This window comes from Cynocephalus volans, chromosome 1 (genome assembly GCF_027409185.1).
Source record: "Cynocephalus volans isolate mCynVol1 chromosome 1, mCynVol1.pri, whole genome shotgun sequence".
NCBI lineage: Eukaryota > Metazoa > Chordata > Mammalia > Dermoptera > Cynocephalidae > Cynocephalus > Cynocephalus volans.
In genome coordinates, this window is record NC_084460.1 from 41,559,373 (window position 1) to 41,574,145 (window position 14,773).

The 14,773-nt window shown below is 44.5% G+C and overlaps 1 protein-coding gene across 1 annotated transcript in view; it reads right to left on the reverse strand.

Moving 5' to 3' along the window:
• ELMO2 (engulfment and cell motility 2) overlaps positions 1–13,048 on the reverse strand; it is a 40,188-nt gene extending 27,140 nt beyond the window's left edge. Inside the window, exons 1-5 of the mRNA XM_063092028.1 lie at positions 12,988–13,048; positions 2,314–2,441; positions 1,953–1,993; positions 1,414–1,486; positions 673–723 (exon numbers count right to left, since the gene is read on the reverse strand). Coding sequence (XP_062948098.1) covers positions 673–723; positions 1,414–1,486; positions 1,953–1,993; positions 2,314–2,394 — 246 coding nt within the window. The 5' untranslated portion in view covers positions 2,395–2,441; positions 12,988–13,048. The remainder of the gene's footprint in view (positions 1–672; positions 724–1,413; positions 1,487–1,952; positions 1,994–2,313; positions 2,442–12,987) is intronic.
• Positions 13,049–14,773: the final 1,725 nt, after the last annotated feature.

A 14,773-nucleotide genomic window follows, 5' to 3' on the forward strand; every position in this document is an offset into this window, starting at 1 on the left:
TGCCATGTGCCTTCACTGGCCTATTTATTAACATTCCTCATCAGCCTCTTAAAGGTTCCTCCTACCACCAACCTTTCTTCTTTTAGCCCATATTCCACACTGTCACTAAAGTGATCTTTCTGAAACTTAAATCTAAACATAATGTACCTTCCTGCTTAAAATCTTTCAATGTCCCCAGTTTCCTTCTGGATAATATCCAAACCCATGAGCAGGCCATTCAGGAACCTTCGATATCTGGCTTCTCAATGACTGCTACAGGTCTTTAGCAGTCACTGGCACTCCTGCCTTCCCCAAACACAGCACAGCTCTATGCTTTTACATGTGTTGATCTCTCTACTTGGAATACTTTTCATTTTCTTCTTTCTCCAGATAATATTGCTTCTCCTTTAATATCCATTTGAGCAGTGACCCCCTTCTCTGGGAAGGCTTTCCAGAAATTCCCAGGCTGAGTTAGGTGATTCTTTTTCTGAGTGCCCATGACTCCCTAAGCAACTTTCTCTCAAGACCCTTGAGAGAGGCCTTATATTTGTTTCTTTACCCTCAACTGGGCTTAAGAGCAAAGATGGACTTTTTAATCTCCACAGTCCTAGATTCTAGAATAGAGTCTGGCCCGTGATCAGTACTCATACATGTTTGTTAAATGAATAAACCCAAGAAAGGAAGAATACCTACCGGGGAGATAGCCAGTTGTAAGATTGTCCCATTCTTAATGTCACTGCGAGTCTGGGTAGCAAAGAGCAGAACAAAAAAACAAAAAAACAAAACTAAGATAAAATATTAAAATAGTACGAACAAGCTAAATCAACAAGAACTTTTTGTCATTTTTAAAGTAGAGTCATCCCTCAGTATTTGAGGAGGAATGTCTTGATAAGTTATAATATCTAATATGAGGGGTCTTCAAAAAGTTCATGGAAAGATTCTTATTATCTTCTATTTTTCTTTTTCCATGAACTTTTTGAAGTACCCACCTACAGTGCCTACACATCACTTTATTCATGTGGATTCAACATAGTACTTGGTGTGGCAAAGTCAAGTTGTGCTTTTTTGGAACTTTATGGAATTTTTGTTTTCTGAATATTTTCAATCCATGGTTGGTTGAATCCACAGATGCAGAACCCATGGATACAGAGGACTGATTGTAGTTGTAACTGAGGCTCTCAGTCAGACCCTCTTCTCCCGCTTGTTCCCTGGCAAAGAGCTTCTAAGATCCTCTTCAAGTGCCCTGGGCTCTTGGGAGGTAAAGTCACCTTTTCCCAGCTACTAGAGGAGAATAAGGGCTGGCATTTCCCCAATTTACTCAGAGAGCAGCTCTTTACCCAATAAATGGAAGCTATTTGGATGATAAATAAGATAAACATTGGCTGGTTCACTTCCAAGCAAGGCCTGTATTATTTTGCTTCTCTTTGTACTAACCTGTTCGGTGATGTAGAGCTGGGGACCATCTGCATAACGGAGGGTGTAGTACTCTGGGTTTGGCAATGACCACCTATGTAAGAGAAAAACAGCATATCCCATTTGGCCATTCCTTTGGGCCTGTCCAGAATCTGCAAATAAATAATTTTCAATAGAGCAGCTCAAGGGAATGGGTGGCCTGTTTGAAGTACATTGGAAAAAAAAATAAAGCTTTAGGTTGAGATGTTGAAAAAATAACCTCCTCAGCTTTTTGGAAGATTAGCACCACAAAATGAGCTGCACACCATCGAGGGTGGGTCTCAGATCTCACCAGTACCTTAAATTGGGCATTCATGGACTTAAGGGAAAAAAATTAAGATTTATAGTAAGTCTTAGGGACATCCTCATCAACTATACTTCCTTCATAAGAAACGATCCACAAGAGCACCACACAGGGGACCTGCCTAACTGGAGATCCTTCACAGAATTCCCTTCAAGGTCTGGCAGAGCTCCTTTAGTCTTAGCAACCATTGTCAAAAATGTGGTCAGTTTCCACCTACCCATCACAAACTTCCTTGATGATGGATGCCAGGGGTCGTTTCTGAAAGAAAGAGAGAGAGAGAGATCATTCACCAGCAACTTTATGTCATACACATGTCAAGGTTCTGATGAGAGGGGCTGCCAAGCAGGATCATTCTGGGGCACGAGAATGAACTTCTTTCCTGATAGCTTTTATTGAAGAGGAAGCCTCTCCCGAGCCATGGTTACCTACCTTCCCTAGGGTGGGCCAGGCCCAAAGCTTAGCTTTCCTGTTGCTGTTTCTTATTCTTGATGCCAATGGTCCCAATCCCTAAAAACATCCTCTGCCATGCTTCCCAGATCCCTCTTCTTGCATCGCTGCTTCTCATTTTAGGAGCATACCTGGTCAATTTCAAGGAGCTGGGCATTAGCACCTGGCCACTCAATGGCTACTTTGACGATGTCTGATGGTGGGGGCATCATTCCAAATGGGCCTTACTTCTCGAAGACACACACACAGACACAGCTGCCTGGAGAGAAAGAATCATAGAGAGGGAAACTGTCACAGTGTATGCCTTCATTTTTCACTTTTGTTATGTATTTTGGAGAGTCTGAAGACAGATACTGTCTAAAGAAACATATGGAACTACTTGGTTTGAATTTTTCTAGATCATAACACAACCTTTCCTTGGGCTTTTGTTTCTTTAGATTAAATTAGCAAGTAGAAATAGGACAAACCTATCTATCACCTGCAGATCAGCCCGTAGCAAAATCTGCCAATGTGACACTTCAGAGTAAGGGTCAAGAAGACTCGGTGGTGGAAAAGCGTATTTACTGCAAATTCCTGTCTTGGGACCTTGGGAGAGGAGAAGCATATGCTCTTAAACAGGTAAGAATGGACAGTCTTCTCTTGGGTGAGTGGTTAGCTGAAGGAGCCAGGCTACTTCTGTTCTGCAGTTATCCTAGGAAGATGCCAGTGTCAGCAGGGCCCAACTACAAGCTCTCTTGTCTCCTCTCTTTGCTGCCATTCCTTCCCCCTCGAAGGACACAATGTGGAGCCTCCTCTGTGTGGGATGACGCAAAGTTCAGAAAATGGGAAGAGAACTGGGACAGGAAATGCTATTTTAGTCTCTACTGCCAAAGGCAAGGGCTGCTGAGGGCTCAAGTGTTGGGAGGTAAGGCTATCTTCACACAAAGGCCTCGCTATAGGACCACAAGGCGTTAGAAGTACCTCTGACCCCCTCCTCCACTTCTCTCCAAAATAAAGGAAAATAAATCATTTTGAGCAAGTCTGGAAGATGGGCCCACGTGACTGGTATCCTAGGCAACTCTGATAGCTTAGTGGTATTCTAAGCAGTAGCTAAAGCATTCTCTCTCCAAGGTCTGACGATGGGAAGTCACTCGACTGATGCATTATTTCAATGTATACTTACACTCCTTGCCTTGCTCAGGAGAGGCTTCTCTCTTAATGAAAAAGACCTTTTTGCACCCTCCACTCACCCACAATTCATGCTGCACTAATGGGGACCGCCTGCCTCTCCTGGCATATGTAGCATAGCTATTGCTAGGCTGTTATTCATGTATGCTATCAATTTTTCAGCCTAAACACAATGTCAGTTTTTGCAGTCTGGTAAGTACAAATCTCTCTGCTGAAAAAGGGTAAAAGTCTCATCCCCTACAAACCCACAGGCCTCTGAAAGAGGGAAGCTTTCATGGCCATTTCCTGATCAGAGTGGGCTGCTTCAAAAGAAGTCAACTGTCAAAAATGCCAGCATTTCCAGAACATGACAACGTAAAAAGTGGTTTTCAAAGTGCTTTCACTTATTTTGTTGAGTCTTTCTAGCAACCCCATAAAGCAGGCAGAACAGGATTATTACCTCCATTTGAAGAGTTTGGTTAAGTGTGCAAGTTTACCCAACCAGTAGTAAGTAGTGAAGGGCAGACAGAACTTGGAGCTGACTTTGGCCAGTGCTCTTCCTCTCTCCCCTTTGCTGGCCTGAATTTCTGTTCCTTGCAACTAAATCAAGCCTAAAGAGATTGAGCCTGATGGCTCCTAAAGCTTCCACAACTTCTGCAGCTCCAGGCAGAATTTTTCTTGTGTAATTTTTATGTGCCTAGACACACAACAAACCTCTGAAAAGAAACTGGCCCCATTAGCGTAACTACTGGTTGATACGCTGTGCTCTGGTGACAGAGGAAGGCGGGGAGTTCTCATTCTAGCAGTGTCACTACGAATCTCTGGAGGCCTAGGGCAGGCATCCTTATCCTTATCAGCAAATCTGCTGTAATTAGGGGGTATGACTGCACAGTTGTGAGGTCATTTTTAAAACCTGAGATATAATTTACATACAGTAAAATGCATAGAGCTTAAGTGTATATATATGTGCATATGTATGTATATGAATATATATAATTTAAATACATATACACACCTTGTAACCACCACCCAAAAAGACACTGAATACTTTTATCACTCCAGAAAATTCCCTCATATCCCCTTCCAGTCAATCCCCTTACCTTCTAGTCCTTTAAAAGGCAACTTCTTTCTGACTTCTATGACCACAGATGAGTTTTGCCTATTTTTGTACTTCATATAAATGGAATTGTATAGCATGGCTTTTTAGACCATTTGGTATTTAGTTTGGTTTCTTTTTCTTTTTAAAATAAGTAGGCAGTATAGGTACAATCAAAAGACCACTGGGCTGGGATGATTTAACTGCTGAAGAAAGCAACTGGATTTAGAGCCGAAGGACTCAGGACCTAATCCTAGTTCCATTGCAATGTGGACGTGTTCCTTTACCCAAGTCTCAGTTTTCTTCTACTGTAAGATCTGAGTGCTGAGCTAAAGTGTGTCTCAGGTACCTTCTAAGTCTAAAAGTTCATGATTCTACAGTAGAACTTAAAAAATCCAAATGAGGATGCCCATTTTAAAGTCCTTACCAAAAGAAGCTATACCCTTATTTCAAAGGTGCTGCTAAGAAACAAACCATATTTTTTTGAACTCCTTTCTGAATACTACCTTTGGAGATAAACAAGCTAAAGCTCATTCCTTTAAAGTTATTACGTTATTATACAGTATTACATTATTTTACAGATATTACTTAATTTTTATGGCATGTCTAAGGCTGACTCTATTTATTAAAGCTAGCCCTGAATGATTCTTAGCTGTTCCAAAAATTCATACCCATTTTAAAGCATAGAGATTTGCAACCATCAGGAGCACTCAAGAGATACCAATAAGCCCCATTCTCAGTGACTCTGTCCTTTCTCACAAAGCCCAGGCAACATATTTGTACTGAATGACACTCTCCCCAACCCTGCCATAGCTGATGGGACCAAAGTGACCACCCAGCTTTAGCTGGACTACTCCAATTCTTTCTCTTAAACATACAAGACACAGACTAAAGGAACTGGGTTTTAAACAGCCCTGGAGCAGTAAGTTCATATTCAGCTTCAGAGCAGGTACCATGGCAAGCCAAAGTCGTTCATAAGCCAAAGGTATGGAGAAGAAAAAACCAAGAACCTTGAAGAAGAAGTCATTCTGCAGGAAGAATCTAGAAATATGTAGACAAGCTGAGGCCAAAACCCAGAAAACACAAAAATCCGATTAACAGATGGAAAAAAACACTGCCTGATTAGTTTCCAGATTCCATGGCTACACTTCTCACACTTTGGGTACCTTAAATTCCCCAGCATCCTGCTGATAAAACTCCTTTAAATTAAGCTAGCCTGCATTTCTGTTCATTGCAACTCAAAGGATAAAGACTAACCCCAAGCTCTGAAGAAACCTTAAAATGGAGGTCAGAACAGACACAGCATCACTGGCCTAAGGAGATGGTACTGAGTTGGCTCTTAATTAACACTGGTTGAATTAACAAGAACAAAACCCACTTAGATAAGTCTGGGTTGTTTAAAACAGATCAGTTATATGGTGACTTTGTAGTAACCACATTCTATGTAGTAGAAATGTGTAGACAGCCTCTTTATGGTTGATTACTCACTTCTATGGCATTATTACAGTTGATGCTCACAAGAACCCTGAAAAACATTCCTATTTTACGGGTAAGGCAACTAAAGTTCAGATGGATTGAAAAACTTGTCCTCCATGCACCTCCCTCTGCGTTTTTCCAAGAAAGAAAGAAAGAGAGAGAGAAAGGAAGAATTCATTCACATCAGTTCTGGGTCTCAAGGCTAAGTCTTATGACTCCAAAGTTAATTCTCTTTCCTCTACATAATACGTCCTTTGATGATGATAACAGCTAACAATTACGTATTTAAGGGCTTTACATATACTAATTCATTTAATCCACACAGCAACCCTGTGTGGTATGTAATTATCCCCACTTTACAGATAAGGAAATGGAGGCACAGGGGCTAGCTGGTTAGCTCAGTTGGTTAGAGTATGATGCTGATAACACCAAGGTCCAGGGTTCGATCCCTGTACTGGCCAGCCACCAAACAAAATAAAACAAACAAACAAAAAGAAAATGGAGGCACAGAAAAGTTAAGTAGCATGCTCATTGTCACAAAGCTAGTAAGTGGCACAGCTAGAATGTGATCCCAGGTTGTCTGGTGCTGTCGGAAAGCCATGTGAAAGCAGGTGGCTCTCTCTGTACCTGGCCCATAGTAAATGTTCAGTGGAGATTTTTGGTTTGTGTATCTGAAGCTAAAGCATGCTGAAGCTAAGAGACCTATATAACAAGAGCTCACTGCTGTCACAGGAAATGGTACTCCACTGTCTAAACAATGCGGTCCACACTTCCTTGTGTGGTATTTGGTCCTTCATAATCTAGCCAGACTCTTCCCTGGACTACCTGCTATTTCCATGAGGCAGGCCATGTTTTTTCATTTCTTCTGTCCTTTAGCACGTTCTCTTCTTCCCACTGACTGTCGGAAGAGCTTCTATTCAAGTTTCAGAGGCCAGTTCAGATGTCCCCTCCTCTCTGTACCATTCTTAGCTTTCTCCACCTTTCCCTAGGAAAACTAAATTAGGATAGGGGCCACTGTGTTCTCACAGCATGCTGCTCCTACTTCTATGAAGGATCTTGTCATACTCTATTATAGTTATATATGGACACATCTCTCTTCTTCACTAGCTCCTCCTCCACGACAGATACAACCCTGTCATCTCGTAACCTAGCACACACCTGGCCTACAGTTAAGGTTCAGTAGACTTCTTCCACCAGGGCTGGCTCCAAATGGACAGGGACTGGCATAAACTGTTCAGGTTGTCGGGTGTTCCCTCCCTGTCTCATCATCTTCCAATTACACAGTACTTCCATTGTTTAAAATTTTGTTTTCATATCTAACATTAAAAGGAGTCTTATTGGAAAATCAAATTTAGTACCCCTGACTCTAGTTAAAAGAAAGGGGAAAATAGCTCTCTGCTTTTCTCCCCATGGAAACATCAGGAGACGGGCAATCAGAAGCAATAATATTCTCCAGATAATATTCCAGGATAAAGGATCTCCTGGTAGGGAATCCTTCCAGCACGTGTTTGCTTACTCTCTTCATTTTCATTTTCAAAAGGAAGTGGAAATTAGGTCGGAGCAATTCAATAACATTGCAAAATTCTCAGGATTATAAATAGCCTCTTGCTCCACAGCTCAGCAGTACTGTAGTTCAACAGCAAACAGCCAGGGTAAGGGAGCTGTAGTTTCAAATCCAGGCCCAGGGGCCCCTTCTGGATTAAACGGTTCTCCACCTTTCTCCTTCCCACCCCCTTTAGAGCATTGCAGACAAAAAGATGATTTGGAAAACTCAAAATGCCACAAAACAGGAGAGAGGCACACACTGATCTAAAAAATATAATGCTACTCTAAGGCACAAGAATGGAAAGCCCAGCTTTTCAGACAAAGCTGGGGAAGCAACAGAAAAATAGAACCATCAGGATCTCCAATGGAGCAGTCTCTAAGTGGCTTCTGGAAGATGTGCTTATAAAATCAGCACCATTACAAAAGGCCCCATGGAGTGCTATCAATCATCCAGCAGTGACTGCTTCGTGGAGTGGACTCTGACAGCAGGGTAGGAGAGCCTATCTTAAGGAAGGAAGTGAAAGATGAACCCCTCCCATTAGTCAGGAATTCAGGATGAAGAATGCCAGAAGGTTTCCAGCTCCCCACCCTCCCCCATTCCTTTAAGGATAAGGATGGATGTGTGCTTTTTGTTCTGTTCTTTTACTTTTGATTTGGTGGGGGAGGCATGGGTAACTTTGGTTTATGTCTCCTGAGACAGAATGCAACCTCACCAGGAAGGCAATTAGAGGTCACACCCTCTTTCTAATCAAGAACACAATCTCAGTAGAGGCTTCCCTCTCTGAAATCTTCTCATCTGAGAAGTGACTCAACTTCCCTTAGTCTAGCCCACTGAATGAGGATGAGGCTCTGAGGTACTGAAAAGGAGGAATTCAGTTAGCAGAGATTAGCTACTGACATTTACTGCTAGAAACCCTGGGAAGGACCACCATACCAATGGCAGCTGAGGTTTCTCCTTTTTGTTGAAATGTGTTGGGCATAGGACTCACCCAAACATGTTTAAAAGCTGTTAACTTGCCTAGAGACACAAGTGTGGTGAGGAAGGGTATGGGGACAGGGTAACCACGTGGGCTTCTTCACCTTAACTCCTACCCTAATAACCACCTGGGTTTCCTCTTATCCTGCATAGAAGGATAAGGATCTGTAGCATTCCTATACTAAAGAACAGTGCTTAAACTCCTTAGTAGAGCATTCAACTCATTCCAGTTCCACCACAGCTTTCGGGATGGAACTGGCTTTCAGACTCACCCTTGCAGATACTATGTACGTCTCACCAGACCACCTGTTCCCTCAAAAACCATGCCCTTCTGTGTCTGTACTTTGCTGTGCTCTTATTCCCTCCACCTTGTCCAGCTGGCAAACTTCTACTCAACCTTCAAGGCTCAGCGCAGACAATCACTCTTGTATGTGGCTTTCCTGATCCTCTCATCTCAGGTGAAATTAATTGAGCTATTGCTTTCTGAGAATATAAGAAAAAACATTAACTGCACCCTCATCTGTGTCCTCAGCCTTTTAAACACACCTTCACAATCCTACTGATTTATAATTCTTTCTCGGAGCACAGTCTCTTCCTTGGCTACTAAAAGTGTGATCTGTACAACAGCAGCATCGCGTCCCTGGAACCTGCAGTAATGCAGAAAAACCCACTGAATCTGAATCCACTTCAAACAAGATCCCAGGTGGTTTGTGTGCATGCTGAAGTCTGGGAAGTGGGCTCTAGACCAGTGGTTGTCAACTCTGGTTATGCACCATCAATGCCCGCCTCAGGTCACTTAAAAGTTCCCCCGGATGATTTTAATGGGCAGCCAGGGCAGCTAAGGTTGAGACCCACAGCTCCAGGATGATTAGCAAACTGAGGGCAAGGACTCATAAAGCCTGTGTCTACTCCCCCTGCCAGTTTGCAGCAGTGCTCAGCACACAGCTGTATCTATAGAATTCCACATCATAAATACCCTCCAGGGTACCCCAGACCTAAATGCTTTTAAAAGAGAAGAAAAACACTACTAACAGAGGATTATCTATTGTCTAGAACTTTCCAGATCCCTAACTACAATAATGAGGAGATGGCTTTAGAAGGGGTCAGTGTTTACAAAATACTTGCTTCAGTTTTGGGAAATGAGAGGAAACAGAAACTGAGACAGAAAATATAGATGAACTTTAGGAAACTGTTTCCCATCAACAGACTACCATGGTTGCACAGGGAGATGGAGCCTGGCTAGGGAGGGAGTATGGGGTGCTAAGAAGAGTCCTGGGTTATGACTGAAATCTTGGCCTGTGGGCCTGACTCTTTCAATACCGAACATAACATAGCATTGTTCTCACTGTAAAATCAGGCCAAGCCTTTTCATTTTATAAATAAGGGAACTGAGGTCCAGAGAAGCTGGCAAGGCCACACCACCAGTTAGGGACAAAAGAAGGCCTAGGCCCCCCTTCTGGTTTAGTCCACCCTCTGCAGCACAGCTCGGCCACAGTAGAAGCGTCTGTGGGCCTCAGGTCCTGATCTACATGAGGGGTTTGGACTAGATGTTTTTGAGGTTTCTTCCAACATTAACTTTCTAGTGAGGCAGTGTAACTTAACAATTATGAACTTTTGTTCTGGAGTGGGACAGACCTGGGTTTGGATCTCAGCTCTAACAATTTCTTTATCTGTAAAATGGAGATACAACCAACCCTGCCCTGTAAAGTTGTTGTGAACATTAAGTGGGATAATATATGTAAAGCATTAAGCATAATACCTGGCACAGAGTAAGCAGAATTTTAACTGTGTGAACTTGAAGAAATTGCAAAAATACTGTAACCATGTTTCCCAGCATAAAAAAGCCCTACCTGCCAGGCTGTGGTATATTGTTGACAAAATGAGAGATCACATGTGAAGGCAATCAAGGGGGAAAATCAATATAAAAGGCAAAGTGTTTGTTGCTATTGTTCTATTATTAATATTACTATTTCCTGGTGGAAGAACCTTGGAGAGTTTTAGTCAGTTCCAGAGCAGCAGCCAGTACAATGCCTGGCACATAACAGGTGCTCAACAAATCTTTTCTAGTGACTCAAATTAAACCAGCCTGACGAATGGGGTTATAAATTCAAATGCCTTAAGCCAGGCAGGTAAGTAAATAAACAAAGCAGCCTCCATGTAGAGACTGGGCAAACTGCAAAGTACCACCCTGCCTAGAAGAATTCAAATGCAACTTTTTAAACACATCAGGCAGCTTGGCCAAGACAGCCACTTTGCACAGCACTGGTTCTGGTTCTTCATCACACCACATGCTTTCTTGCGCATCATCTAGTCATTTTATGTGATCCAGTCTTGTCTTTCCAAGTACACTCAAAACATCCTAAAGATGAAAGCTGTGCCTTATACTCCCCAGTCACCACATGTGGCCTAGAACAGTGCTGGTTTCATGGGAGATACACAGTGAGCAATTGCTGAAATGAACAGCCAGACTGTAAGCTCAAGCCTAGTAGTTCCAGCACCTTTGAGATGCTGTTGTGTGTGTAAGTTTTTCTACCAGGCTGAGTTGGTGCAGGCTGGGCTGAAGTATGGTGACTAGGTCAAAAGGAGAGTTGTCTTGCATATTTTTCTTTAACTGCATCAAATATGCTTGTTCCTGACCCACCCCGGCAGCATACGGATACACCCGGACATATTATCTTGGCACGGAACGAACTAGAATATGCTGGTGCCATTGTTTTTATAAGAAGTTTGGTCCCCACTTCTTGCATCCCCAAACTTTCTTGGCACCTCCTAAGGATAGCATAAGGTATACAGAAAGACCAGAATCAAGATTAACAGATGGAGATCCTAATCCCACTTCCTTCATTCACAAACTCTAGAACGATCCCTGGCAGATAATGTAACTTTTAGGAGCTTCATTGTTTTTATCAGTAAAACGCAGGTAACAATAGTTACCGCAAATGACTCTAGAGGAAATTAAAAGACATCAAATATATACAAGTGTCTAGCACTGCACAGCCCAATACTGCAGTCCCCAGCCATATGTGACTATTGAGCACTTGAAAAGAGACTACTGTGAGGTGAGACAGGCCGTCTTAAGTGCAAAGTACACACCAGATTTCAAAAACTTAGTACCAAAAACAGAATGTAATATATCCCATTAATAAGGTTTTTATGTTGATTACATGTTGCAATATTAGAACGTTAGAATATGAGTTAAATAATTAATAAAACTAATTTCACCTGTTTCTTTTTATTTTTTAATATGCCTACCAGAAAATTTTAAATTAAATGACTCGCATTATATTTCTATTGAACAGCATCACTCTAGTCTACAGTCTAGCACAAAAAAGTATTCCAAATATTGATTTCTTTCCCCCATGGGTAGGACATCAGTGACCACAATTCACACCTCCTTCCTCTTGCCAAATCCCAACGCTCCATTCATTTGTTTAGTAAATATTTATAGTGCCTGGTCCTGTGTGAGATGCTGGAGATAACAACAAGGAACAAAACCAGACACTATCTTCTCCCTTGCGGACCTTACTATCTGCCGGGATAGACAGACATTAATACTTTCTTAAATAAATATAAAACTGCAGTTGTGCAAGTGTCGTGAAGGAGGAGCACACAGGGTGTTGAAGTGGGGAAATGACTTGGTCAGAGTCAGGGACCAGGAATGCCTCCCCTGAGGAAGTGATACTTGAGCTGAGATCTGAAGGATGAAAGGATTTTACTAGACTAAGCCCAGGGTGAAGAAAGACCAAATGAAAGGCCCTGAGGAAGGCCAGAGCGTGGGATGTAGAAGGAAGAGAAAAAGGCCAGTGTGAGCAGAGCACTGAGCAAGCGGGACTGGTAGACTGAGACTCGGGAGAGGTTGGGAGAGGATCTGGGGCTGACCCTGCAAGGGGTGGGAAGCCGGCCAGTTTTAAGCCCGAGTGTCCCGATCGGATCTGCATTTTGAAAAGATTTCTATGGGCCTGGGTCAGCAAAACAGCGGCCCGGGTACTTATGGGCAGACCAGTTAGGACACTGCAAAAGTCCAGGAAAGACACGAGAGCGGCCTGCGCTGAGAGGTTAAGCGGTGGGGATGCACAACAGATGGATCGGGGGGCCACTGAGCCGGCAGGATCGATGGGGCGGGAAGATGGGCCGCAGAAGAGGGGACGCGGTTAAGCATGACCTCTGGGTTCGAACTTGTACCACCCGGCCCCAAGGGCTCTCCGGGCTCCTTTCAAGCCCTCTCCCATCCTCTCCCTCCCTCCCCCAGGTTCTCACCCCTCCTTCCTCCGACCGCTGCCCGGCCCAGCCCCCGCTCCTCACGGCCCGTCCCATCCTCTTTCCCACCCGGCGCCCCTTCCCGGGCTGGGACCAAGGCTCCCCTCCGGCCCGCCGGACCCAAATCGGCCGCGACCTCTCGGGGGCCTGACGAGCCCGCGCGGTCCAGCCCAGGCGCCTACCCAACTCCTCCGCCCCTGAGCAGATGCAGGCCGCAGCCCCCAGCCCGGCCTCGCCCCCCTGCGTGCCTCGGGCCGGGCCCCTTTCCGCCACCCTTCGCGCTCCGGCCCCCGCGCGCCCCTCACTCACCAGGAGCCCGACCTAGGCCCAGCTCCGGAGCCCGGGTCCGGCTGCCGCGGCTCCTCCAGCCTCTACCCGCCCCGCCTTCCTGGACTCCCGCCCCGCGCAGACCGGCCCGGTCTCCTATTGCTCCGTATCGCCGTCACGCTAAATCCTCTTTGCTCAATTGGGTTGTTTGTCTTTCACTCAAGAAAGGGCGGGCCCAGCTGCCGGGGAATAACGCCTGCGGTCCCCGCCCCCCAGTTGAGGCCTCTTAAAGAAACAGGATGCCTTTCCCACGAGGGCCATAGGGTCTGGAGGAACGTGATTTCCTAGCAAAGACAAGAGGCAGCTTCCTCCTCCCAGTCCCCAAACGTGTGTGTGTGTGTGTGTGTGTGTGTGGTGTGTGTGTGTGTGGGGTGTGTGTGTGTGTGTGTGTGTGTGTGTGTGTGTGTGTGTGTGTGTGTGTGTGTGTGTGGTGTGTGTGTGTGTGGTGTGTGTGTGTGTGTGTGTGTGTGTGTGTGTGTGTGTGTGTGTGTGTGTGTGTGTGTGTGTGTGTGTGTACGTACGGCCTGGGAGTGAAGGAAAAGTCTTCGGTTCTTTGTGACAGATCAGAGGTGTGAGTATGAAGCTGTCCTCTGGTGGCACTCAGCCCTGTGCCCAGCGGGCACGTAACGCACACTCAACAGTGAGGATAACTGTGGTTTGGGGAACTGAGTGGGAGGTGACAGTCGTGTCAGAGGCTGTGAGCCGCGGTTGCTCACCACCGAGATGGAGCTAATTATACCGGCACCCTGGGCTGACCGTGGGCGCTGAGTAGAGGCAGAGGGGGACAGCTCAGCTGTACTGTTGGTAGCGATCTGTGGGAGGTGGCATTCGTCACTGCACCTGCGGATCGGAACAAGGCCAGGCACCGCGCCAAGGACTCACTCCTGCTATCTCCCATAATGCTCACAGCAACCCGGTGATGTAGATAGTATGCTAATCCCTTGTTACGGATGGGGAAACTGGGGCTCGGAGAGGATAGAAGATCTACAGCTGGTGATGAGCAGAGCAAGTCGCCAATCTATGCCTGTTTGATTCCAAAGTTTCTCCTTTAATCATTTCATCTCTCAGATCGTTACAGCTATCCCTGGAGGTAGGTATTTTGTCGTCTGTTTTACAGATAAAGAAACTGCAGAGACTAAATAATGACTCCCATTTATATGGCATTTCACAGTCACCAAAGCAGCTTTACACATGTTTCATTTGATTCTCAGAACATCTTGGAATTGAGGATGATTTTTATCAGACCTGTTTTACTGGTGAATAAGGGAGGTTGAGGCTTAGTCATAGCCAACATTGCTAAAGCCCTTGCAGAGGTTGTCAGCAAACTTTCCACAAGGTCCACATAGTGAACTCCTTTGGCCATACAGTCTATGTCACAACTACTCAACACTCCTGTGGCAGTGTAAAAGCAACCACAGACAATGTATAAACAAATTAGTGTGGCTGTGTTCCAGTAAAACTTTATTTACAAAAGTAGACAGTGTCCTGAGGCTGTAGTTTGCCCACCCCTGGTTTACAGCACTTTGCTGGATACAAAAGCCTCCCCTTAAAAAAAAAAAAAAATAGATCATTGCTTTGCGGGATCCTCACAACAACCTTGTTATTATTTATACTATCATTGTTTATTGTTAATGTATCATTATTGTTGATGTTGTTATCATCCTCATCATTTTAAAAGGGAGGAATCTAAGGTTGGCAAGGTTAAAGACATACTTGAGGCCAACTCAGGAAGCAGAATTCAGATTCAGCTTTCCTTACTCCAAATTCT